Source organism: Syngnathoides biaculeatus, chromosome 10 (assembly GCF_019802595.1).
Source record: "Syngnathoides biaculeatus isolate LvHL_M chromosome 10, ASM1980259v1, whole genome shotgun sequence".
Taxonomy (NCBI): domain Eukaryota; kingdom Metazoa; phylum Chordata; class Actinopteri; order Syngnathiformes; family Syngnathidae; genus Syngnathoides; species Syngnathoides biaculeatus.
This window is the reverse complement of record NC_084649.1, coordinates 15,192,890-15,219,731: the sequence shown is the minus strand read 5'-3', so window position 1 is coordinate 15,219,731 and position 26,842 is coordinate 15,192,890. Positions and strand designations below refer to the sequence as shown.

The 26,842-nt window shown below is 41.2% G+C and overlaps 2 protein-coding genes across 7 annotated transcripts; one reads left to right on the top strand and one right to left on the bottom strand.

Annotated features, from left to right (window-relative positions):
• Nucleotides 1–9: 9 nt before the first annotated feature.
• wdr77 (WD repeat domain 77) lies at nt 10–4,680 on the bottom strand. Its single transcript, XM_061832795.1, has 10 exons — nt 4,276–4,680; nt 3,581–3,766; nt 3,362–3,503; nt 3,220–3,269; nt 2,311–2,381; nt 1,572–1,629; nt 717–788; nt 523–631; nt 373–441; nt 10–290 (listed from the first exon to the last, which is right to left on the bottom strand). Exons 1-10 carry the CDS (start codon nt 4,382–4,384, stop codon nt 146–148), a joined length of 1,011 nt encoding a protein of 336 aa, XP_061688779.1. The 5' UTR covers nt 4,385–4,680; the 3' UTR covers nt 10–145.
• Nucleotides 4,681–7,265: 2,585 nt separating this feature from the next.
• pbrm1 (polybromo 1) lies at nt 7,266–26,665 on the top strand. 6 transcript variants are annotated; one of them, XM_061833912.1, is made up of 31 exons: nt 7,287–7,402; nt 9,915–10,077; nt 10,180–10,277; nt 10,870–11,017; nt 11,206–11,355; nt 11,672–11,788; nt 11,866–11,934; nt 13,272–13,370; nt 13,459–13,544; nt 13,641–13,726; nt 13,816–14,032; nt 14,719–14,860; nt 14,942–15,036; nt 15,111–15,390; nt 15,461–15,566; nt 16,445–17,084; nt 17,162–17,373; nt 18,415–18,600; nt 18,721–18,878; nt 18,964–19,233; nt 19,295–19,440; nt 20,332–20,489; nt 20,595–20,778; nt 21,105–21,303; nt 21,403–21,601; nt 21,700–21,852; nt 23,209–23,355; nt 23,677–23,730; nt 24,076–24,125; nt 24,669–24,873; nt 24,976–26,664. In XM_061833912.1, exons 2-31 carry the CDS (start codon nt 9,937–9,939, stop codon nt 25,137–25,139), a joined length of 4,959 nt encoding a protein of 1,652 aa, XP_061689896.1. In that variant the 5' UTR covers nt 7,287–7,402; nt 9,915–9,936; the 3' UTR covers nt 25,140–26,664. The 6 variants fall into 6 exon arrangements, 5 of the variants coding, with proteins under 5 accessions (XP_061689896.1, XP_061689897.1, XP_061689899.1 ...); XM_061833913.1 differs by lacking the exon at nt 24,076–24,125 and having other exon boundaries at nt 23,677–23,729; XR_009796991.1 differs by lacking the exon at nt 24,976–26,664 and having other exon boundaries at nt 7,266–7,402; nt 9,928–10,077; nt 21,700–24,125; nt 24,669–24,767.
• Nucleotides 26,666–26,842: the final 177 nt, after the last annotated feature.

Here is a 26,842-nt window from a genome sequence, read left to right as displayed (position 1 = left end):
GCACCGGGATACTTTTAACAACCTTTATTTTCCAAACATAGGTATTCAAAGAGTGCGGACGTGAAAGACTTCTAGCTAAAGTTGTATAGTACACATATAGACAACTATATAACCGTGAGCTGTTAAACTATGATTAGGATTAGGTCTAAAATGAGTTGAGGATGCCCCCTGTTGGCTCAACCTTGTGGTGAAGCACAAAGTGATCCCAGCCCACAGTAGTGAGGTTATTCGAGTCTCCCTGGACCCAGCACACACCCTTGACAAAGTCTTGGTGGCGTCGATCTATAAATCTACAATACAAAAGGAGAGGAAAAAAAATATTTAGAGTATATTATCTCAAAAGCGCAGGTGATAAGTCTTACTAAAACTCACACTTCCTGGAGTTCCGAGTTTAAAACCGCAAGGGAGCAATCGTCACTAATGGAGGCCAGCAAAGAGGTACTGTGATAAAAAGAAAAAACAGTTGAAATACATTATTTTTAAAATGTAAACTCAGGGGATTGTTTAAAAATTTATGTGTACCTGTGTGGAGAAAAGGCCAGCCCGTTAACTCTGCGTTTGTGGACGTTTGCCGTGCGATTTGGCTCAGTCGCTAGGAAATCTTTAATGGTCACTCTCCCGAGCTCGTCGCCTGGGGGACAAGGATTGGTGATTTAAGATGGGGGGGCCTGATCGCAAAATTTTAGTCTGTCAATGTCAAAAGCTGGGGTTTATACCAAAAGCAATGGTGCTTCTGTCCTGAGGGTGCCAGGAGACAGTGGTGGGCAAGCAGGGCGACGCCTCAAAATCTAAAGGGAATAATACAGCCATTGTGAAGTGGAAACATAAGGTTGTCAACCACAAAAAGTTACATTTGTTAAGATTGTATGCAGTGCAAACAATTTATTTTGGGGGATACATTCCAATCAAAAGACCCATCCACAATGTGATTTTTTTTATTTTTTTTTAATGGTGTTACTCCAACACGCATTAAACATTTAAACTTATTAAAAGGCAGTTTTTAAATACATTGTATTTATACAAAAAAAAAAAAAAAACTCCAAGCACGTAATCCTTGAAAAATACTGCACATACCAGATTACGTTACATATCGGCCTTCAAGAGCCAGGCCGCCCCGCCTGGTGCAGCGACGTCAGTGAGCTGGAGGGAGGCTGCTCGATTGGCTATAGCTATGGAAAGTCTGCGTGTGTCTGATTGTGAGCTGTGGCTGACAGCAGCTCACATGTGAGTGTGCGCTTGTTCTGTTCTTTGTCTTTTACTGTTCTCCCGATGTTCAATAAGTCAACCACCTCGGTAACCTCAACCCCAGAGATAGGAGAGCATGCGGCATAGACCAGAGACTCTGCTTGGCATGTGGAATTCTGCCAGACTTTCCCAGCAGTCTCTCACAATAGGTTTGGGCTTGCCAGGTTAGACCGGCATCTTCCCCCACCATCGGAGCCAACTCACCACCATGTATGTGGTGATCAGTGGACGGCTCCGCCCCTTTCTTTATCTGAGTGTCCAGTAGGGATTGTGTTTGTAATGACTCCAAATGTGGATCTATGACGAATGAGCGACTTTTTTCTCACCTATTCTTGTGGCTGGTTTATTTGGCTTCCTTGTGTCCCACATGAGCACGCGGCCGTCCTGAGAAGCAAAACAAGACAGAGGGAAAAGCTCTCTGTGCTTCAGATGGACATTTTTCAACACAATTTGAGTTATTGCTTAGGTGGAAAGAAGAAGTAAAAACAAACTAACCGTAATTTCCGGCCTACAAGCCTCGACCTTTTTCACACGCTTTCAACCCTGCGGTTTATGCGGTGATGTGGCTAATTTGTGCATTTTTTGTAACAGCCGCAAGGGTGCACTCGAGTGGAAAAGGTAAGAATGAGACCAGTGGAATATATGTGCCAAGGAAGTGATTTCTACCGGCCCTGTTAGCACTGCACTAGCGCTGTGCTAGCGTGTTACTGGCACGTCTCAGCAAGTTTTATTTTAACCGGCCTTGTTAGCGTTTTTCGTAAATATCTCGGGTTTCAATGTGGGCAATTGTGGCTTTTACACAGCTGCAGTGTATGTACATACCAAATGGTATTTCCTTTACAAATGTACTCGGCGAAGCTTGTAACCAAGTCCGCTCTGTAGGCCGGGAATTATGGTATTTGTGTAGCACATTTCATACACCAGGTAACTTAATTTGCTTTTAATGATTAAAAGCATTTAAATACAAACAAATAATACATTTAAGACAGGGGAAAAATAAATAAAAACAAAAAAATGAACAATTAGATGAGCACAGAGACTTTGAAGTGATGAACATCATCTTACCTGACCACAGGAGATGAAAAGGGAACCGTCTGTAGGACTGCATGCAACACAAGTGACTGGCTTTGTGTGCACTAAAGGATGGAAACGGGGAACATTCATTTTACAAGACGTAGGCTTAGGCAATAATACAGTATTTTGAAAAAATTCACATTTTTTTCATGGTTGAGTATTTTGGGGCAGCTAATAAAAAGTGCTAGGAATTGAAACTAATTAATTACTAAGTACAGGAAAGTTTGGTTGTTCAATGTAGAAAGAGCGAGCAAAAAAAAAAAAAATGTTCTTGAATTTCTGCTCCATTTACTTTCAGGATATAAAATTGTTTAAAGATTGTGTGTCAATGCCTGCTATGCAGAAAAAGTTTAACGATATACAGTTTTTGTATATATGAAATACAAAATGGGGATATTCTGCTTAAAAGTCGAATTAATGTTCCTGTAAATGTCATCAAAACCGAAGAGTTTTTAACAACCTTGCGGAATGATCATAAAAAAAATCGCCCAAAAATACTTGATCATTAAAAACCAAGTATTTCATTTACTCAATACTCTCGGACTCTGCTGGCATGTCCGCTGAATGCACTGACATGTCCTGTTCGACAATCAAATCTATATATAGCACCTGGAAAAATATATCTATAAAAATATATCTATGCAAAATGTAAATTATTTAGAAATAAAACTGAATTCATTGCACAGGGTCTTCAAGTTCACTTGTCGAGGTTGTAATTATTTTCAGTTTCTGCCAAGGTTTCACCCAAAAGCCGAATTTTTGTGAGTAGTGTATGAAAGTCCAACTCCCGAAAGTCCTGGAAAAGCCAGAACGTGTATGCACCTTACAAAGTCTCTGACCATTAACTTGGAAAGGGATTACGAACTGGACTATAATCAGTGAATGCAATGTTGTCCTTACCGTTGTATGAAGTAACGACGGCCTCCTGGCTCAGATCCCACACTTTAATTCTGCAGCAAAATGATAACACTCTTGTAGAATTAAAAAAAAAAAAAAAAAAAGGTTTTCTCCTGCAGAATGTATTCACGTGAGACCGTCTAACCTGCAGTCCATGCTCCCAGTGACGACACTGTTTGCTGCGGCCACGGGGCTGACGGTGGTGACAATATGATCGTGCTCGTGCTTGGTGAAGCGATTGATCAGGAGGCGCTCCTCCTCAGCCAGCTCCCACAGCTCCAGGGCACCTATCATGGTCAAACCACATCAGTTCAGCTCATACTTTTCATATAACGACATCCCATTGAGGAGGACCCGCTCTCACCCGAATCTGATGCCACAACAACACCCTTTTCCGACACCCACTTGACATCCGTTACTCCGGTCTCTGTCTGCACGCCAGCTTTGCAGAAGCCCTCGTTGGGGGCCTGCTCAGGGTTGCTGTAGATCCATACAGAGCCCTGCCAACTCCTGCCAGTGAGACTCGAAGCACCCAGCAACAAGGTACCGTCTGGGAGGGTAGATGATGGAAAGAAAATCAACATCGTCAAGATGACATTGAGTCCATTTTAGGACCTCCATCTATCCACAATGCTGCATTTTGGAACTTGTGATGAGTAACAACAGTAACTTTTCAGCCTGCATTTATTAAGATTTTTGTTTGAGTTTTATCTGTGTTGTGTAGTGGATCACATAGTAGTGGGGCATAGATCTTCACTCGCCATTTGTGCACGGGACGGAATCGGGCTTTTCTATTTAATTAAAACCCATGCAACAGGAAAAGAAAACTGGATTATTATTTATTATGTTGACCACTGTGTCAACCCTTAACTCCCTTACACATTCAAGTCCAAGTGGTGGCATGCCCTACAATGTGATGCTTTAACCAGCGCTATGAACCTCAGCCCATTTCTCTGCACTACTTTATTGGCATTTTATTTTGCAGACAGCATTTTGTAGTTAACATATTCGTATCTGGACACACAAAACACATTTACGTTAGGTCGTTCCGCTACATACCTGCTCGGTACTGTGCGGCGCAAAGATGCTTCTCCATGCATGCCGGAGCATTAGGAGGTATATTCCAAGGATTCTCCTTTGTCATTGTTTCTAGTACTCCACCTTTCATCCAAATAATCGGACGTGAAGTTTGCGCGGGGATGAGATTATGCTCAACCGATTTGGATGCACAATGTGGACGATTGCTAGAACGGTGCTCCTTTGGTGCAACTAGCAGTTTTTAACCGAAGCATACAATGAACAGATTTCTAAATGACGACGGGTTATCTTATTAAGAGTGTTCAAAACAAAAAAAAAAAAAAAAACATTGCTCTCCAGAATCGATGAGAGAAGAGCGAACACGAGGTGAATGGACGAGCGGGTTCTTGTTCGGTGGTTTAACTTCCTAGTTCTCTTGGAAGGGGGTTGTTGCGAGAGTGCCATCTTCAGGGCGAATAGTGTATTTCAGTCAGCTAATGTCCGAACGTCATCGACGTTAACCTATACTAAAAGCCCTCAGTTTTGCGCACATGTATATTTCTCAATTGACATATGAATCAGCAGAACATTCCTCTTTGCCATATAGCATTATATGGTGTACGCAAACCCCAATTTTACCACCTAAAAAGGAACTGTACAGTACAGACGGCTTTCCTGTAAAGTTCACTTGATTTTACAGGAAACGAGGAGCGTGGTACTTCTCTCCGCATAGGAGAGTGTCACCAAATATGGAATATATTTATTGTGCAACTTTGTTTATTTTATTTTCTCCCCCTTTTTTCTAAATTCAAGAGGTCCCGTTTTTGAAGATGGACAACGCATTGTCATCGCGCTACTTCTGGAAGTTTTCCGATATACCTTGGAAACTGTTCCCAGTGTTGTACCTGAACGAATTCCTATTTTGTGCAAACGTGAACTTAGTTTGTACACACCATATACGACTCTTCACATTCTGGCGGACAAACGCTGTATTTGGCAACCGATTCCGTCGCACACGGCTGCAGGAGTACCCGAGGTGCGTTCAGGGACACCTTGTAAATAGCACATAAAATGTTCTTCTGTTGTTCTTTTGCAATTCAGTACATCCATCCATCCATTTTCTTTGCCGCTTACCCTCAAGAGGGTCGCAGGGAGTGCTGGAGCCTATCCCAGCTGTCAACGGGCAGGACGCAGGGTACACCCTGAACTGGTTGCCGGCCAATCACAGGGGACATTGAGACAAATACTCACAATCCCACCTAGGGGCAATTTAGAGTATCCAATTTATGGATATTTTTTGGAATGTGGGAAGAAAATGGAGAGCCCAGAGAAAACCCACGAAGGCACGGGGGGATCATGCAAACTCCACACAGGCGGGTCCGAGATTGAACCCGGGACCTCAGAACTGTGAGGCCAATGCTTAACCACCGTGCCGCCCAATTCAGTACATAATTGTAAAAAGAGATTAAAATACTACTATTTATTTCTATACTATGTACTACTAGGCTGGAGTGAATGCGTGGCAACAATGGGAAAATGAAATGCCAGTATGAACAAGTTCATTTTTGGAATGGTGAACTTTGATCAAAATGTTGAAACGTGAACAATAATCTGAATTTGTTAAATTTTGGAATAGTGAACTGGATTTTCAACTAGTTCAACGCAGAAAATGAACTTTCCCAACACAGATTGTTTCAGGGGTGGAAAATGAACATATGGACCAGGTCATTTGTAGATGAGGTTAAAAAAAAAAGAGAGAGAAAATGTACACGTAAAATCCATTTGTGTGAACGTTTATAATCAATTATTACATAACCATTCATTTAATGAAGTAAAAAAAGTAAAAGTAGTAAGGAAGTACTCTGGCTTCCTCTCACATTCCAAAGAAACATACGTGTCAGGTTCCGTAATGATTCTTAGATTTGCATGTGAGTGGTTGTGTATTGCTACAATTTAGATGGCGACCAGTTCGGTGTGTGCATCTCACCTACGACCCTGACAAGTCCGATTGGAAATGACTGGATGTTTAAGTCATATCGCTGCTTCACTAAACGCAATATGATAATTCATGTTTCAACAATATATTAAGCGGCGGCACAGTTCTAAGGATCAGGGTTCGATCCCGGCCCCGCCTGTGTGGAGTTTGCATGTTCTCCCCGTGCCTGCGTGGGTTTTCTCCGGGGACTCCTGTTTCCTCCCACAACCCAAAAACATGCAACATTAATTTGACTCTTTAAATTGCCCCTAGGTGTGATTGTAAGTTTGACTGCTGTCTGTCTCGATGTGCCCTGCGATTGGCTGGCAACCAGTTCAGGGTGTCCCCTGCCTCCTGCCGCTGGGATAGGCTCCAGCACTCCCCGCGACCCTCGTGAGGATAAGCGGGAAAGAAAATGGATGGATGGATGGATGGATATATCTAGCAAATGTTTTTGTTATTTTACTGGTATTTTTTTAAAAATGTCATTAAAATTATTTAATGAGAAAAATGATTCCAAAATTGTTAAAATGATTAAATATGTTTTGATTTAACACATTTAGTTTAATTAGGGATCGTATGTGGGCCGTGGGCTACTCTTTGCCACCTTTGCTTGATAGTGAGGAGGTGAAGAACAAATACTTTATCATTGTACCTCAATACATTTTTAAGTACAGTATCTATACTTGAGCATTCATTTTACTGATGACATTTTACTTTTACGCCTTATTTATGATTGACATTTTGAAGACTTATGGGTAGGGGGAAAATAGAAAAAGCAGCGACTTAGGGAGCATTAATGATGTTGGTGAAAGAGAATCGGAAAAGCGAGATATTCCCAACGTTTTGATGTTGTCAAATGCAAGATTTATTTAGGGCAATACTTGCCTACTTAAAACACGTGTACTTAAAAAAAATTGTCAATCAATATAAATAATAACAACGAAAATTGTAATAATTTACATATGTGCGCTTCTAAGTGTGAGATCGAGTGTTTATGTCGCCTCTAAAAGAGAAGAAATCCCGTTCGCGCAAAAGTGCAGGTTCCTGACCAAGCTTTTGTTTTGAAGGCAAACGATGGCGGAAGTAGAGCACAAGTTGACGCGAGCTTGACACTCCTGTCTGCGTATCTAAAATCGATGAGCGATTGGCTGTCTTCTCGCTCAAGATTCTGAGGGTCTATTAACGGGAAAGGTAAACGTCAACCATGTCAAGTAGTCGAAGTGAAATGATATGATAATTAAAGAGGAATAGAGGTCCCCTCGGCGCAGTTCACGGTAGCTATGTGACGTTTACTGTCACAGCGGGGTGCCTTCGTTAGGCTTCGGCGTTTTGATGTTTTTGGAAGGCTAACCGTGAAGTGTTTTGCTAACGTTAGTTGCCCGAGAGGGGGAACTGACGCTCAGGTGTGCAGACGGTCGCCGTACGGGAAGGCGTGTCGGGGCCTGGAGGGGCGGAAAGAGAGATTTAAAAAAAAAAAAGAAAAAAAAAAAAAAAGCACAACATAAGTGCCGGGGCTCGACGAACGTCAAGTCAGTCTTCAGTTCCACGTCTTAGGGCAAAGGAAAAAAAGACAGTAATGCACCTGACAACTCCCATTAACGACCCTTGTTTGAATATTGAACGCAAATTGCGTCTTTGCGTCGTGAACGTTTATATCTAAAAGACTAATCATAAACCTACGTCAAAAATTATGCGCAGGTGTGGGGAAAAAAAAGTATATTACGTTCAAACGCAACGTGTCTTAATTCACATAGATATAATAATTCCCCCGTGTTTGTTTATGATCAAAATGATTAAATATCAAATTTCAAGATGACCTAAAATGCCCTATAGTATGTCCCAACTGTTGAATGTTTCTGTACTTTTTGCACAACCAGCTGTTCAGGAACTATGCAGCAAAATTAACAACAGGTCTTCAATCAATATATTTATTTACACAGTGGTGGTGGGCAAAAAGTGGGCAGCCCCCTGGGTCCACAGCCTCTGCATTTCCAAGATTATCCACTTCGGTGCCTTTCTGTCACTCTTCCAGTCTCTGTGGCAACATGCTGATGACGTGCTCTGACACCTTCCGCTCAATGGCCACCTCATTTTGAGAACATTCTATTGCTGTCGTCATTATGTGGGACTGTTGATGTATCGCTAAGTGTTTTTGTCTCATGATGTCAAAATATTAACAGCAGACAAAGGGGACTATTTAAATGGATAATCTAACTCTGGGGTGTCAAACTCATTTTTATCGCGGGCCACATTGTTGTTCCGGTTTCCCTCAGCGGGCCGTTATGACCGTGGAAACCAAAATATTCAATCATATTTACATCATCAATTTATTAACTAGTTTTGGAATCAGAAATCAAAGGTAATGTGTTTTTCAACTATTCACTTTTGGTAACAATAAAATCCTTGTAATATCTCAACTTTATCATTTATGATATATGACAATTTGTAATTTTTGTTTTAGATTTTTACAAGAATTATGGAAATTGACACTCTAGATGTGGCTTCGGGGGCCACATAAAATGATGTGGTGGCCCAGATCTGGCCCCCGGCCCTTGAGTTTGACACCAGGGATCTAACTGAACCAGGAGCTGTACTGGTCCATTCGTAGCTCAAACACCTGTTGTTAATTTTGTCGTTCAGCTCCTTGTTAGACAACAACAGACGAGCAAGCGGAAAAAGTATTGAAACAAGCGACAACTATTGGACAAATTCACTCACACGTTTCAACATCAAATTAAATTTATCTGTAAAGGTTATCGTGCACTTTAGCTTTATTCCCCGCCATCAAGACTTATTATTCCTCTTTTTTCCGAGACGTTTGTTTTATGTTTAAAAAAAAAAAAATCGATTTGATTTATTTTACTGAATTCACTTTGAAATGTACTCACAAATTTATTTTGTGTCCAAATCAGGGCCTGTTCGGCAGAACATAAAAATATTCTGTTGTACAAATGAGACAAACATTTAGAGACAGGTTAATTGGACCTTTTGCCATCTAGTGGGTGGTGTAAAAAAATACACTGCTTGACATTATAAGTAAGGGTGGGAATCACTCAACTTTTGCATCATTTATGTAACGAATCACGCCTTATTTTATAGAGGGTGACGTACAATCTTGGGACTGTAAAATTTACGTTTTGGTGTGGTGTGAACGGCTTCATGTGACGAAAGCAGCAAAAATGCAAAATCAATTTTTGTCATGAGAGTGCGGAAGAAACAAGAAACGGATCATACTGTATTGGTTTGGCTGACCGATTGTTGTGGCTCAACATCTTAGAAATAGGACTACCCTTTGCATTCTGGGCTGGGGGAAATTGTGACTCAAGTAGCAAAAATAATGGAATTGTTTCCCGGTTCATGATAATTACATGCACCATGCCTCCGTAAAGTTTGATGCACTTTGGTTTTGTAGTTTTTGCATAGTCCGTTACTTGCTAACTTAAATGGGATTTTAACGTAGATATTTTTAAAGTCTTAACTGTGTAAGAAAAAAACAGCAGGTATGTGCTTACTTCTCTTTAGTTTGAGGGGGACGCAAGATGATTAACACAGCACACCATACACACACAAACACTCACAAAAATTACATCTCCATTGACAAATGAGTGTCTTCATCTTAATCAGATGTGAGTTCTATCTACTGAGGTATGATGACTGTCTCCGTGAATTCCTGTCCATGAAGTTAAACTTGTGACTGTACTAGCATTTTGTTTCAGGGCTCCATCATGGCCTTGAAAAGAAGAAGAGCGACATCCCCCTCGAGCAGTGTTAGCGGAGGAGATTTTGACGATAGCCAGCCTTCATCCTTGGTGTCTTCAAGTGGGCGAAAGAGGAGAAGGACCTCAAATATTCCAACCGTGGATCCTGTAATCATCATAGTTCCTCTTTTCAAACATACAATCAGAACTACCGTATGTCAAAACTGACTTCGTTTGTAATGGTTGCACTTGTGACTTGTTGCCTTTCAGATTGCTGTGTGCCATGAACTTTACAACACAGTCAGAGACTACAAGGATGACCAAGGCAGGATGCTGTGCGAGCTGTTCATCAGAGCCCCGAAACGAAGGTGAGCGCAGTGCAGAACTGGGCTGTTATTATTTAACTTAAATTGGAAATCCACTGGTTTGCATTAACAATGTATCCAATAGGTGATGTAATATGTACTCTATTTTGACAATGTAATGTTTATCCTCTCATTTAATGGTGTTTTGAGAAGATTTTTTATCAACAATTACAAATTTTCAGGGGCGCTGCCATTTTCGCGAGTCACATGACCTACGTACGCGGATGTGACGTGTTCCGTGCCGCGAGAAAGACTCGATTACACGGGACACCATTTATGCCCAGCGGTGAATTCTCGGATTTATCCTCATCTGATGAAGAAATGGCCGTATCGGTTGATCGGGAAGACGGATGAATACTTCCATACACAGCCATGAGTGGCTTTGCTCATCAAAATCTTCTCAAAACATTATTAAATGAGAGAGTATTTAGCATCACATTGTCAAAATAGAGTAAATATTACACGACCTATTGGATACATTGTTCATGCAAACCAGTGGATTTCCCCTTTAACTCGTTCACTGCCAGCCCCCCCCCCCAAACAAGGATAATTGACTTCCAAAGCCACCACTGACTGTGAATCCTAACATTTCAAGAAACCAGCCAGACTACTACCACGTGGTGTCTCAGCCTATCGACATGATGAAAATACAGCAGAAATTAAAGATGGAGGAATATGATGACGTCGAACAGCTCACCAGTGACTTTCAGCTACTGTTTCATAACGCCAAAACATATTATAAGGTAGGTAAAGAAGCAGTGCTTTGTGGGAATAGTTGCCCTTTTTGATATAGCATGATTGTACCCCAATGTAAAAAGCAACATGCACAAATGAATGATTCCATCACGGCCAGGTTTCCCAATAATTTCATCCTTGTCGTGGCAAATCATTCTTCAAGAAGCCTTTAATAATTTTCCCTTTTTGTGCGCAGGCCGACAGCGCTGAGTTCCGTGCAGCCTGCAAACTGTGGGACCTTTACCAACGTACCAAGAATGAGTTTGTTCAGCCAGGCGACGATGACGAGGAAGATGAGGCCGGCTACGACGCGCAAGACATCCCCAGCGCGTCCACTGAGGATGAGGTGAGTCGAGGACCAAAGTTTTGAAGGCAGCTGTTTGTGTCAAACACGGGTGACTCAACCGATGTAATGTAATTTTAAAAAAATAGGTATGGGATAAAAGTTTAATCATTGTACACAGTAGTGTAGCTCTGTTGTACTATTTTCATTGCTTCAACTTCTCATAGATGACTTCATATTCTTCTTAAGAAAGATACTACAGAACAGTAGTTGAAATGGAATAGACAGCACATCTGCTGCTTGTAGCCTAGAAGTGCAGTGTATTTGTCTCAACTGCTTTAAGACTTAACATTCAATTCCACCACTCGCATATTGACAGAGTGCACCGATCTGCTTGCGAGATGTCCTCGAGCATCTCCTCGATGCTGTGGTGACATATACCGAGCCCTCGGGGCGCCTGGTCAGCGATCTCTTTCAGAGGTTGCCCTCCAAAGCGGTACGGAACTCTTTACTATTATTTAAGATGGAACGTATGATTTTGCTTTGACTTGCAACATCTCCCATTTTGTTTAGCAATATCCAGATTATTATGCAATCATCAAGGAGCCCATAGATTTGAAACTCGTCGCTCAAAAGATTCAGGTATTACACTTCTCTAGTCTCATGCTTCCAATACTGTATACATTTAACTTTTTTCAGTACAATGGTTAAAGTTCCTATGACTTCAGATTTTAAATACTTTATATATGGAAAACCACGTTGCGCTGATTGGTTGTTGGTGAATGCCAACATAATATGAAGGTGTGTGTGTGTGTGTGTGTGGGGGGGGGGGGGGGGGGGTTACGATCAATGTGAAGAATAATTCACCAAGCGTTTGAGTGATCACACCGAATAGGGAACGTGAGCACCAAATTCACAACTCCACGGAGGGGACGTGTCACAGCCTTGAAGTAAAATAGAACAAGATATTTTAAAATCAGGTCCTTTCAATCAATCACTATATAACCATCATTCGGCGAGATGTTCATGTATCACATACATTTTGGCAACAGGGATCGCAGTTGTATTTGACATTATAAATGGAGTGAAGTACTGGTGGAAAATAACATCTATACTTAAGGATACTGTATTTGCATAGCTTGAGGTGATTGCGTAGCCAGCTAGCTGGGTCGCTCCAATCCTGGATATGAACATCCAGCAATTTCAGAACGCTTATGTTTATGAAGTCATCCTTCAAGAAATGGTTCCACTTCCAAAATAAGTTGAAGCCATTTATTTCTCTACTCCTATTTATATTTGATACTAAGGAAATGTATATAAACGTTTGATCTCAAAGAAAAGAATCTAAAATTCCCAAAGAAATTCTCTCCATTGTTATTCTGGCATTTAACAAAATTAAATAATTTTGGTGATCCTGACTAACCTGAAAAAGGAGAAGTTTAGTCTGATTTGAGTAAAGATTGTGAGAAAAAAAATGAACTGTGTGTTTTTGCACAGTGTATGTAAACTTCTGGCTTCAACTGGATGTTATATGCATAAAACAGTGGTAAAAATTATTCTGATGTCATTAGATGAGGGTTGTCAAAGTCATTTTTGTCATGGGCCCCATTGTAGATACGGATGGTCAGTGGACCATTATGATTACAACAACTCACATCAATGTTTAATTGCCTCATCATATTACTACATATACACAACAAATTGATGGATAACTAGCTTTGAAATCAGAATTCAACGATAGTAGTTTGTAAAAGGGGTTTGGTGGCAAAACATGCTGAATTCAGTACTATTTATTACATATGAATATATGAAAACTTGTATTGGATTTTCGCAAGAATCATGGAAGTTGACACAATTTGGTTTTGTGGGCCACATAAATTGATCGGGCAGGCCAGTTCTGGTCCCTGACTGTTGAGTTTGACACTTCTGCGTTGGACCTTTTAATGAGGTTAATGATCAGTCAATGTTTTTGCTTTCAGATGGGGCACTACAGGAGCGTTACTGCCATGGCTAAAGATATTGATTTATTGGTCAGAAATGCTAAAATTTACAATGAGACTGGATCACAGGTCTTTAAGGTAAGTCTATCAGAGACTGACATTTAGTACATTGACATTCCAAGGAAAGTTGTTTTTTTTTCGTTTCTTACGTTGCATTTGTGTTCAGGATGCAAATACCATTAAAAAGATTTTCGCACAAAAGAAGTCAGAGATTGAACATGGGGAACCAATCAAGTCCAGCATTCGTATCAGGTACTATACAGCAGGAACAATCACAAAGTGGATAATGTGAATAAATAACTTCCTATGAATTCAAAATTAATTTTATTATTCTATTCTCATCTCCAGGAATCGACGGTGCGCTCAGGGTGAGCGCCTCTCCGCGGTTAGCATGGCTCTTCAGTGTGAAAGTGACGACGATGGAATACTTTCTGGTACACGTTGTCATCATTTAGAAATACACAATAATGACTAAGATGTGAGCCATTGCTATCACCGTCTTGTCTCTTGCCCCGTTTGTCAGGGTCCGTTCACTATGACGAGGGGGAGTCTGAGGCCGAGAGTTTGACCACTAACATCGACATGAGCAACCCCATTTTCCAGCTGTATGAAGCCGTCCGCGGTGCCAGAAACAATCAGGGGCTCCTGATTTCGGAACCTTTCCTGGAGCTACCATCTAGGAAAGACTACCCAGACTACTACCAGCAGATCACTCAGCCTTTATGCCTGCATCAGATCAAGTATGAAAGAAGTACCTTTATGTGTACAGTGCCAAAACCAATTTTTCCGGTCTTTGCAGTCTTTGTAAAAATATGAACTGAATAATGTTAGATACAATTGGAAGAAAAAGAAATAGCTGTCAGTGACCAGAACATTGGAGTTGGAGTTTATTTTTATTTAATTAGTTTGACTTGAATTGTATTTCTTTAAAAATATACAGGATAAAGAAGTAAACAGTACTTTAGAGAGTTTGTACTTTTCATTTAGGAACATAACAAAGAGCTATACAGTACCAACATTTAAAGTTGAAGCCAGAAATTTACATATACATATATGTGTATATATATATACATATATAAATATTATTAATAATATACAATTCTCGAAGAAATTCTCTCTTGCATGATTGTGACATTTAACAAAAAATAAATAATTTTGCTGATCCTGACGGACCTGAAACAGGAGCCGTTTAGCCTGATTTGACTTCAGACAGTGAGACAAAAAACGAAATATGTTTTTGCACAGTGTACGCAAACTTCAGGCTTCAACTGTGGGTATAAATCCATAATGCATATCATTTGTACGTCTTACTTGATTCACCAGCAGTGTCTCCCTTTTATCTTCAATTCATTAGGCATCAGATATGCTCCTTTTGCAGTATGTCTCTCTGCCGTCTCCAAATGTGAGAGCCTATAATCCCTCATAGGAACAAGATGAAGAACAACGAGTATGACAGTGTTGAGCTTATAGACTCTGATCTAACGCTAATGTTTGAGAACTCCAAGCGTTACAATCTTCCACATTCCTCCATTTACAAGCGTGCGCTTAAATTGCAGCACATTCAGCAGGTCAGGCTCTGCGTCCCGTTTTCACATTTCGGGTGAATCGAAAAGTGAGTTGTAACTCTACATTAATTGTATTCTGGACAGATAAAGCGAAAAGAGCTTTTACAGAGAGATGATGACGATGGAGACAGCATGCTGTCCTGTGCCACCTCTGACACCAGTAGCACGAAGAGAAAAAGGTTCTCATTGTCACTCTCTGTATTGCGATTGGACCTGACAAGTACATCACAGCTTTTTGTCGCCCTTCTGACAGCCACAAGAAGAATACAAAGAAAAATCGAATGAAAGCTCTTTTTGCTTCGGTGACCGAGGCACGGGAGGCGAGCACTAGTAGGCGACTTTGTGACCTCTTTATGGTTAAGCCCTCCAAGAAGGACTACCCCGATTACTACAAGGTCATCCTGGAGCCCATGGACTTGAAGACGATCGAGCACAATATCCGGTCGGACAAGTACCTCAGTGAAGATGCAATGGTAGAGGATATGAAGCTGATGTTCCGCAATGCTCGACACTACAATGAAGAAGGCTCACAGGTTGGGAGGGTTGACGCTAACATCTGTTTTTTACTTTCATTATTGATCGAAGAGATCTTTTGTTTTCCAGGTCTTCAATGATGCTGATGTTCTGGAGAAAATAATGACAGACAGATTCAAGGATCTTGGACCAGCGACAGATGAGGATGACATAGTGTCCTCAAAGATGAAAATAAGTAGGTGACTTAAAAACATAAAACACAGAAAAACAGGGAAAACTGTGGAGTCTTCTTTTATCTTGGGAAACATTCAACTAGAGAGCACATCTTCATATATTTGTATCAAGAGGTGAACAGTTAGGGACAGCAAGGCCTTCTTTGCTGCGCTGAAACGCTGACCTACATTCACAACCTAAATGTGAATATTTTTTCCATTACATTGTATTCATTTATTCCAAACATGCCAAAAACATATGTGTGCCATTCAATAGTGTTCATATATTCGCCATGGTCAATTTTTTACACTAGGTAGCGTTTCTCTCTGCTGCACTGCTTCTGGTATGGATGTGATTAGATTTTTCCTCCACCTGGGATTTAGCCTCTGATTTTATGTACAGCTCTAAATTGTCTAGGGCCTTCAGAGTCAGTAATCCTGGGAAACAAAAATTACTTTGAGACCGGCAGTCACACAGTAAGGTCTGAACTTTTCGTCCTCTTATCAGTTTCTCAGACCAAGCCACGTTTGAGCGGCAAAACTTTTCTTTTACATTCTGCACGGTTTAATATATTTAACCAGCGTCCCTGGTGAGTGTGATGTATTTTATGTAGTTTTGTTTTTTGCAGTTGGATCAGTATTGATTCTGAACCGCTCCAGATGATTTATCTGGCTCAATTGGGGGCTTTTATATAGTGTTTTTGTATAGTATTGATGTTTTTTATAATTGCAACCTGACAGTGATGGTGTTAAGCCCTGGATTGAGTTAGATAAGACCTGACTCAAGGCCCAGGTGCCAAATGCATGTCCTGCCACTGATTTGTGGGAAAAGAAATGCTATACAATTTATACCTCGCTATGTGTGGGAACATCTAGTATTAATTGGTTTCTTTACTTTTAGGAAAGACAAATATGACACTGAAGAAGTCAAAGTATCTTACACCCTTACAACAGAAACTGAATGAATTGTATGAGTCCGTCAAGAACTACACAGATAGACGTGGCCGTCGCCTCAGCACGATTTTCCTGCGCCTTCCGTCCCGTTCTGAGCTGCCCGATTACTACATGGCGATCAAGAAACCCGTGGACATGGAGAAGATCAAGAGCCACATGTTAGCCAATAAATATCAGGATGTAGATGCACTGGTGGAGGACTTGGTGCTCATGTTCAACAACGCATGTACGTACAATGAGCCTGAGTCACTGATTTACCGGGATGCTCTAGTCTTACACCGTGTGCTTCTGGAGACGAGGCACGGCCTGGAGGGAGGGGAAGACGCCTACGTGCCAGATGTGCCTCGCCTCATCCAGGAGCTCATCCGCAGCCTCGTTGTGTCTGTGCTCGGCCACCAAGATGATGAGGGACGTTGCTACAGCGATTCTCTGGCCGAAATCCCTGCCACCGACCCTGCGAACCCAGAAAAGCCCCCTCTCAATTTTGAGATCATCAGAAAGAATGTTGAAGGAGGTCGCTATATGAGGCTGGATGTATTTCAGGACCATATGTTTGAAGTTTTGGAAAAGGCCCGACATCTAAATAGGTAAGAGACTCTCGACCATTTTGCACAAGAACTGTTGTGTGCAGGGAGATTTAGTTTTGTATCAATTGTTGTTACAGGACAGATTCTGAAATATTTGAAGATGCTGTGGAGCTTCAACAATTCTTCATCAGGATCCGGGATGAGCTGTGTAAGAATGGAGAGATTTTGATGTCTCCCGCACTGAGCTATACGCCCAAACATCTGCATAATGATGTGGATAAAGAAAAGAAACAAAAGCTCCCAAAAGAGATTGAGGAGGACAAAGTCAAGAGAGAAGAGGAGAAAATGGGTATTTGACTTAATACACTTTGAAATCACTGTATGGTTAGTTTGTGTTTCACAACCTTTATTGCATTCATTAAAATTTTTTGCCCCAATAGTATGAAATTTTATAATTGGCCACTGCTCACCACAGGGTCTCCCATGGCACACTAGTAATTGTTCCACGGCACGGTGTTTGGAAATTAGTGATTACCGGGCATATTACTTTATACACTCCCCTCCAAAAGTATTGAAATGGCAAGGTAATTTCTTTTTTTTTCGAGTTTTTGTTGTATACTGATGACATTTTAGTTTCAGATCAAAAGATGAATGAGACCAAAGTTCAGAATTCCAGCTTTTCCTCCATGATATGATACTCCAATGTCGTCTTGGAACACTGCATTGTGATCTTCACTCCTGCCCCGTGGAGGTTGGCAGTGATGTCACTGACTTGTCTTTCGGTGTTTCTTCACTGCTCAACTATGTTTCTGTTGTCAATTGCTGTTTATACCTTTGGCCAACTTGTTCGGTCTCTCTTGCTCAGTACACCAATAATCTTATCTTTTTCAGGACATTCCAATTTGTTGTATTGGCTAAGCCCAATGTTTGTGCAATAGCTCTGATCAATTTTTTTTTACCTCTTCTCTCAGATTCAAAAGGATTTTTGTTTCTCCCATAGCCGACTCTCTGGTCTTCACGTTTGCATAACAGCAAATGCAGTTTTCACATGTGAAACCCAAAGCCAAAAACAAACACTATTGAATGTTTCAGCATTCCATCTAAAAGGCAACACCTGAATAACTAGACACCCCCCAATAGTTTTTCTCATTTGAAAACTGGGTGGATTCAAACAAAAGGTGCTCTGTCCTGGGTGGGGTTACATCTACATGTAAATACAATAAAATAAAAGCCAAAACGGTGTACTTTTATTCCATTGTTATCTTTTGATCTGAAACCCAAATGTTTTCAGAATACAACAAAAGCAAAGGAATCAACCTTGCTGTTCCAATATTTTTGAAGGGGAATGTATGTATAAAGCTATGGTAAAGAGAGTACACTGAATTTTTAGAAGCTGAAAAACGAGAGGACTCTGTCGGAGGCTCCTGGCAGCTGAGCTCACAGCGCACATACAGTCAAGACTGCAGCTTCAAGAACAGCATGTACTGTGTTGGAGACTACGTTTATGTGGAGCCTGCAGAGCCAAATCTGCAGCCTCACATCATCTACATCGAACGCCTGTGGCAAGACGACACCGGTCAGTCTCTGTAATCTGAAGATAATTTATGAAAGAAAAGAAAATCAATGGTATTTTTATTCCCCCTCATTGCCATTGTTCCGTGCGCTTTGCGTGGTTATCATTATTCAATGCTTTTAGGTGAGAAATGGCTGTATGGATGCTGGTTCTACAGGCCAAATGAAACATTCCATGTCGCGACACGAAAGTTTTTGGAGAAGGAAGTATTTAAGAGCGACTACTACAACAAAGCACCTATCAGCAAGATTTTAGGCAAATGTGTGGTCATGTTTGTGAAGGTAATCATTCTCATCCAAATGTCACCTGAGCAAGAGCCGTCTAATACATTGACGTTGACAGTTTTTATGTGGTGCGGGATTTCAGGACTACTTCAAGCTTTTCCCAGAAGGGTTCAGGGCAGAGGACGTCCATGTCTGTGAGTCACGCTACTCTGCCAAATCCAAGTCTTTCAAGAAGATCAAGTTGTGGACCATGCCCTTGAGCTCAGTTCGCTTTGTCCCGAGAGAAGTGCCTCTGCCTGTTGTACGGGTGGCATCGATATTTGCTACCAAAGAAGAGAAAGGAGAGCGAGAAGAGAAACCACCAGAAATTACAGATGACACCAAAGTGATAGAATGTAGCACCATATTCAAGGTAAAGCCTTTTTTTCTAGAATCCACATGCCACATTTCAGTACCACCCTTTATATCCGTAGGAGAGGGAAGATGTTCCTTTGGAGATGACCAACGGGGAAGCAGGATGCAAATACTATGAACAGCTTTGCTACAACAACCTATGGCTGAAAGTTGGAGACTGCGTCTATATCGGCTCTCATGGGCTAGTGCGCCACCGCGTGGGCAGGTGGAGTAAATGCGTTGGTGCATGTATAAATCAGTCAGCTTTGGGTTCAAGTAAGAGAACCAGGACACCTCTCAATGGTTTCAAGGCTTACCGGTAAAAGTTTCAAGCAAGTCTCAAGTCACTCTGCCAGTAATCAAAGAAGTGGAGTCCACACTAGAGTAAACCTGTACAACCATGTTCTGTCACAAACACAGAACAAAAGTATTAATGTAACATTTTTTTGCTTCCATTTTTCAAGAGACCAAGTCAAAGCTCTAAAGGCTCATTTCTCTCAAATGTTGCTAGCAAATTAGTTCATCTGTTTGTGAGTACATCTCCTTTGCAAAACAATGCAACCACCGCACATATCATATATCATAAGATGTTGATCAGAGTCTTTAAAAACTTATCTGAACAAATCTGAATAAATGGTCACTTAGACCCATATCTTACTGGCCTGGAGACTAGTGGGCAACCCGATGCTTAGCCTTTTCTTCTCCACATGCTCACAGTATAGAAAAAGCTCAAGATGGCTTAAACTCACAAAACTACTATCAGTTGTCATCAAAATGTACATCACTACGTATGTGCACTCCAAACTCTGAAAATATCATAATGATCGCCCCAATTTGGGGGATTTCATAGTCGATCAAGCAATTTTCTCATAAAGGGCTAAGCCTGTGTCTGGCAGCTGAACGAGGATGGGCACCCACAAAAATTCGGGACACGTCGGCATTTGAGAGTTCAGAGTGATGTGAGAATATTTACTCGGCTAAGCCTCACTTGAGGCGTCTGACCCGAGTCCCAAACCTTTGCATCTCATTTGCATCCATGTTATTCATGAGCCCTTGACACCAATGGCCACTAAAGATGATCTACTCTCTAACATCAAGATGAAATTTTGTTGCACAGGATTGAAAAGATGTGGATGCGAGATGGAGCCGGGTACTTTTTTGGCCCAATCTTCATCCATCCAGAGGAAACGGAACATGAACCCACTAAAATGTTCTACAAGAAGGAAGTTTTTCTCAGCAACCTTGAAGAGGCTTGTCCCATGACTTGCATCATAGGTAACATTTATACAGGACCTGCCCAACATACTATAGGAACAATTCTAATTTATTGAATGTATTCATTTTGTAGTTAATGTTTTCTGCATATTTCTTGTCCCAAAGGGAAGTGTGTGGTGTCATCCTTCAAAGAGTACCTATCTTGTCGGCCAACTGAAGTGCCCGAAGAGAATGTCTTGCTCTGTGAGAGTCGTTATATCGAAAGTGAGAAGCAAATGAAGCGGTTCAAAGGACTCAAACGCTTTTCATCATCCGGAAAGGTGGTGGAGGATGAAATCTACTATTTTAGGTAACAACATGGAAGGTATACCTAGGGAATACACTGCTTTTGGTTGTTAACAAGCTTTATAAAGAAGCATGTCCATATATACCAACAGTGCTTAAGTTGTTAACATGGGCCCAAAAACTTTCCTTCTTCAATCTTGATTACATTTTTAGTCAAAGGATTGATGGTGCAGTATAGAATGACTGACTTTGTTTTGAATTATGCTGTTCGACATGCCCCGATCAAAGATTGAAAATTCATTTGACAAAACTAATTACATTATTGGGATCCTTTCTGTTCTGACATTTACACGAATGTACCGCACTGACCTCAATATTGTTCTCACACAGAAAACTTATAAGTCCCCAAAAGGAGCCGTCACCTTTGCTAGACAGGAAAATCGAGGAACTGGAGGCCAAGTTTGCTGATATGACAGATGAGGAGCTGGAGGAGCTCGGGGATGATGACAGTGAGCTCGATCATTCCCTTCGGCAGATGCATTCTTCTATGTGTGGTGACATGGATATAATGACTTACACTCCCCCACAGGTCAGGCTTGTTGTGGGCTAATTCACTTGGTCAAAGAAGGAACAGTTAACCGCTTAGCTTGTAGCATTCTTTGCGATGTGCTCTCCTGTGTATACACAGTCAACCAAATCTTTAAAGGGTCTTTCCAAGAAGGAGGGGTCAAAACGCAAGATCAACATGAGTGGATACATCTTGTTCAGCAGCGAGATGAGGGCTGTCATTAAAGCTCGGCACCCGGATTTCTCATTTGGAGAGCTGAGCCGCCTCGTTGGCACAGAGTGGAGGAACCTGGAAAGTTCTAGGAAAGCAGAATATGAAGGTGAAGGGGGCCAAGAAGAAATGTGTTTCTTGATCCAGTTGCATATGTTGGGGAAATGTATAAACGAAAATGTCACAATTGTCCCCGACGCTTTGCAGAGCGAGCAGCTAAAGTGGCCGAGCAGCAGGAGCGTGACAGGACCCTCTTCGTGACATCCCCACGAGCAGGTACCCCAGTAGGGGCACTGATAGGGGTGGTGCCTGCTCCAACCCCCATGGGCATGCTAAATTCCAGCTTGACGCCTGTGTCAGGTAACCCCTCAGTGTTGCAGATGGATTCTCAGCGTACACAGGGCTGGAATAACAAGGTTCCCTGCTTGATTTACTCATGTCTCATGACATTAGCATGTTTGTGTTATATGTTGCCTCATTTACAAAACACTGGTCAAGCTCCAGCCTTGAATGGAGAAAAACACACTCCATACTTCATTTGTTGCTAAACTTATCTTAAAGCCATGTAACTGAGTCAGCTTTATTTGATTTCTCTCTCTCTCTGTGTGTGTGTGTGTGTGTGTGTGTGTACACACACACACAAACAGTGTTCCCTTGTTTAACGCGGAGGTTATGTTCTAAAAATACCCACGTTTAAATGAAATCCATGTAGCACATTTACTTTCCCGTAAGACCACTTTTAAGAACAACCTTTTGCAAACTTACAATGAAAATTTCAACAAACTTATTTTCTTTAAAGTACACAAAAAATACATAGCTAATCAAACCAACCCAACAATGAACTATAAATTTAAAGGCTGCTTCCAACTTTATTTTTTAAAATTGACAATTTTTCTTGGTGTAAAACTGAATGATTGCTTGCACAATATAATTTGCAATGCATGCTGACAGCTGAATGATGCTCCCAAACAGTTTTGAAGTTAACATTATTTGCTTTTTGTGCACTGTATTGTCTGTGCTTTCATCCTTGATGAGGCGGCACCAAGGTGGAATTTTAGCATCACACTCAGTCTCAAGCTGCACTTTCTACTTTGGCTTTGCAATGCATTTTTCACACCAGAGGGTTCTCGCTCGAAAAAGAGAAAATCTTGTCCAGTTTCACCGCTTTTTCTTCTATTTGCACATTGCACCTTAAAATAACAGCATTTCTTTTTTTTTTACTTTTGCTATTATTATTCTCATCATCGAGAGTAAACATAGGCAGCGTGTTTACCTTGTCTTCCCTCTAAGTTGCCCAGACCGCGTTGCTAACTAAAGCTCCGGTGGTTGGTGCATAAGGATTAATGGATCATTAATGGGCTGCGTAAGTACTGATCTGTAATTATGACTGTACCCTTTTACGAGGGAGGGGGCCGGCGTAAAGTAAACTAGGCGGGAGAGAGGTCCTTGCGTGCTACCAATGTGCTCAATAAACAGCGACTGAATGTAGCAATGAATCATGCCTCACTCATTGAATAACATTGCGAAATGGCACAAACTGAATAGTTTCAATTCGGGTTGGATTTTTTTTTGTGTGTGCAACGCAGAACGTCCAGAGACCACATCAACAGTAACACCTTAGAGGGAACGTTGCTGAGATGTAATGCATGCTTTTAGTGTTGCATGATTAACTGATGCATGTTGCTGTGTTTTGTGTTGCTGCTCTTCATTCTTAAGAAGGTCTGATGGGTGCATGTAGGTCAGCTATAATCCCCCAAGGAACGGTTAGTTTGACTGGCGAACCACCACATCACATGGGGGAGCTTTTATACCCTCAGCGTTCTTTGCTCGCTATGCCTGGGTTCCTTGGAATGCCGTATTTTGGTAAGAGTGCCATCATTGCCATCCTGCCTGCCACACAGTTGCGTCCTTGTTTGCCATCCCAATTTGCTGGAGGGGCTACCTGTACCAAAAGGCTATGGCCCTTATTTGAAGACGACTGACTGATTACAGCATATGCCAATTTTTTAAAAAGCAGAACATGCTTTGTTTACCGCAATCTTTATACTGTACAAGCAAATTAACAAGTCAGCGTTAGATTTGTTATAATGGACGTTTCCACGTTTTTAATGTTGCCAAAGATGACATGAGCTGAATTCCAGTAATGGGTTCTGTGAGTTGTTGTCTTTGTATTGAATACCTCAGGTATCAGCTGTATGGGTGGTGAAACTGGGACAGCAAACATTCATGGATCCCAGGTAAAGATTTACCAGTCGCTCTTAATGTAGTATTTTACTTTCACACCATACTTCAATTTTGCTTAAATTTTTTATTTCAGACATGTTGGTCTAATGTAACAACAAACAAATCAAAGTAGTAAAATAATACCAAAATGAACAAAATAAAAATACAAATTTTATATCTTTACCCATTCGTGGGCAGCATCCCAGTTTTGGGACATCATGATTTTCACGCATTATATCCTTTATTATATCAAAATATTTAAGTATTTTAATCTGAAGCCATAATTTGTTATCACGAGAGGATAACTCATCGGTCAAAGTTAGCACGGAGTTATTTCCCTTTCCTTTCTGACCCAACATGGCTGCCTCGAGTACACATGGAGCGTTTTCCAAGAGAAGAAAGGAAGAAAGGTCAGTATGCAACCAAGTTTGTCTTCAAAATGCTAATCCATCAGTATTATGAATGCGTAAGTGTCATTCTAGAATAAGAATTAATTAATAAATATATCTGTAGTCTGTACCACTTCACAGAACTGACATCATACCCGTCCCAGTTTTGGGACGCTGCCCGCGAGAGGGTACATCCTTTTTGCCCTTTGTTTTTTTATGCGTTAAACGAAAAAGTGTTATTTCCTTGATTGTGCCCTGTTAGGGAGACTTTTATCTCAATAATGCAAAAAATTGCCACCCTGCCCATGAATGGGTTAAAAAGGAAAAAGAAGCATAATCTTATTTTTAATCCAAACCTTTCCCCTATCAGTTTAAATAAAAATGTCCTATCCTGTCACAAATTCTGCATACATAAACAAAATGATTACTCTTAAATTTCATATAAACAAACAATATTTTCATATGTACAATTTTACAAACTATCACAATAGCCTAAATCCTGAAGTGACAACACAGGTTGCTCTCAGTCCTTGTAGTTTAATTGTATTTTCAATTTTTTTTTAGATGGGTTTAATGGGTCCCAGTCAACAGGCTCCCCCACCATACCCAGGACAAGGCCAGGCCGCCCTTCAGCAGCCCTCCACCCCATTGTTTGTGTCCCCTCCAGCCAAGTCCCAGAGGCTCCTCCACTCTGATGCTTACCTCAACTACATCCAGGGTCTATCCGCTGAGTCAACTACTGTGAGCAAGTGGGACCAAACACTTTCAGGTCTGTTTAACCGGTCTCCATAAAATCATTTACAAATCCCCGAATGGTCAAGTTGAACAAGAAACATGAATGCATGACTGTAATGTGTATTTTGTCTTTTAGTTAAAAAACACGATGTGCGTCTGACGAAAGAGCAGGAAAGTAGATTGCCATCCCACTGGCTGAAGAGTAAAGGAGCCCACAAGACAATGGCTGATGCACTTTGGCGACTGCGTGACCTGATGCTACGAGATGCGCTGAATATTCGCTACACAGACAACTTGTAGCGCGGTCATAATGTGAGCCTCTGTTCTCAGACCTGTGAGACAGGGATGGGGTTATGCTCACTAAAAATGTTTAGGATTAAAATATGTGTTATGTAAATTAACAGAGGTCGCTTATGGAAGAGAATTTTCATTTAACATTTCAGATGTACTGTTCCAAGTGCAATATTGTTAGAACTATCGTTCTTTGAGGAATGCCTTCATGCTTTCACAATTGTAAAGCGTTATCTTTTTTTTTTTTTTTGCCATTTTATGTTTGATTCATTGAAGTGGATTATACAACAATGTTGCCCGGTTGTGAGCAAAGTGCAGTTTTATTTGGATCAAATTCAAAGTGTGTTTGTATGTATTCTTCATTGCCTAATATCGGCTCAAAAAGGACAAGCCATGAACATTTTTAAACTTGCTATTTTCTTAAAAGTCTTAAGCCATTAACCTTTTCTTTTTTTGATTACATTTGTAAATGAAATAGTCCAATCACATCCAAGGATATCTAAAACATTGGTAACACCGGTGACAATAAAGCAGAACAAGCATTTTTCCTTATATACAGTATTTAAAATGATTAAAATACACCACCTATCCTCACTAGGGTCGCAGGTATGCTGTAGCCTATCGCTGTTAACAATGGAGTACACTCTGAACTCGTCTCCAGCCAATTGCAGGGCACATACAAACAAACAAATAAACAGCCGCACTCACATTCATTCCTACGAACTATTTAAACATAAACCTACCAGGCATGTTTTGGAATGTGGGAGGAACCCCACGCCGGTGTGGTGAGAACATGCAAACTCCACATAGTCAGGGCTGGGATTTGAACCTGCATCCTCAAAAGTGTGTAGCAAATGGCCTAACCAGTCATCCAAAGCTCCACTTATTGAAATACATGTCATTTGTTTTTTTTTTTTGTAAAGGTTAATGCTTGCCTTATGAGGTTATGTTTCGGTTTCATATTTAATAAAATGATACCCAAAGGCACCGTGGGGCAGTTAGCAGTAAAGCATTGGCCTCACAGTTCAGGACCCGGGTTCAATCCCGGCCCCGCTAGTGTGGAGATTGTATGTTCTCCCCGTGCCTGCATGGGATTCTTCCGGGTACTCCGGTTTCCTCCCACATCCCCAAAACATGCAACATTAATTGGACACACTAAATTGCCCCGTGGTGTGATTGTGAGTGCTGCTGTTTGTCTCTATGTGCCCTGCGATTGGCTGGCAACCAGTTCAGGGTGTACCCCGCCCGCCTCCTGCCTGTTGACAGCTGGGATAGGCTCCAGCACTCCCCGTGACCCTCGTGAGGATAAGCGGTGAAGAAAATGGATGGATGGATGGATGGAAAAACATGACTGGTGGTCAGGAAGGCGCCATTTTCTTGGAATGACCCAATTGTGGTTGTCTTAAGGGCGTCTCGATCTCCCATACTTTGACATGTGCATGTTTCGGTTTCATATTTCCTAAAATGCTACCAAAAAAATAAAAGTATGACTGCTGGTCATAAACTGATCAGGAAGGCACGATTTTCTTGGAATGACCCAATCGTGGTTGTCTTAAGGGCGTCTCCAACTCCCATACTTTGACATGTGCATGTTTCGGTTTCATATTTATAATAAAATGAGACCCACCCCCCAAAAAATGTAAAATAAAATCATGACTGCTGGGCAGGAAGGCATCATTTTCTTGGAAAGGGCCAATCGTGGTTGTCTTAAG

Bases quoted from the DNA above. Each gene is read 5' to 3' on its own strand.
- wdr77 (XM_061832795.1), bottom strand. From the start codon at position 4,384: ATGAAAGGTGGAGTACTAGAAACAATGACAAAGGAGAATCCTTGGAAT. The intron at 3,767-4,275 runs GTATGTAGCGGA...CTACCCTCCCAG, and splicing joins CGCCGCACAGTACCGAGCAG to ACGGTACCTTGTTGCTGGGT. The intron at 291-372 runs GTGAGTTTTAGT...TTTGTATTGTAG, and splicing joins AACTCGGAACTCCAGGAAGT to ATTTATAGATCGACGCCACC.
- pbrm1 (XM_061833912.1), top strand. From the start codon at position 9,937: ATGGCCTTGAAAAGAAGAAGAGCGACATCCCCCTCGAGCAGTGTTAGC. The intron at 10,078-10,179 runs GTAATCATCATA...GTTGCCTTTCAG, and splicing joins ATATTCCAACCGTGGATCCT to ATTGCTGTGTGCCATGAACT. The intron at 20,779-21,104 runs GTAACAACATGG...GTTCTCACACAG, and splicing joins GATGAAATCTACTATTTTAG to AAAACTTATAAGTCCCCAAA.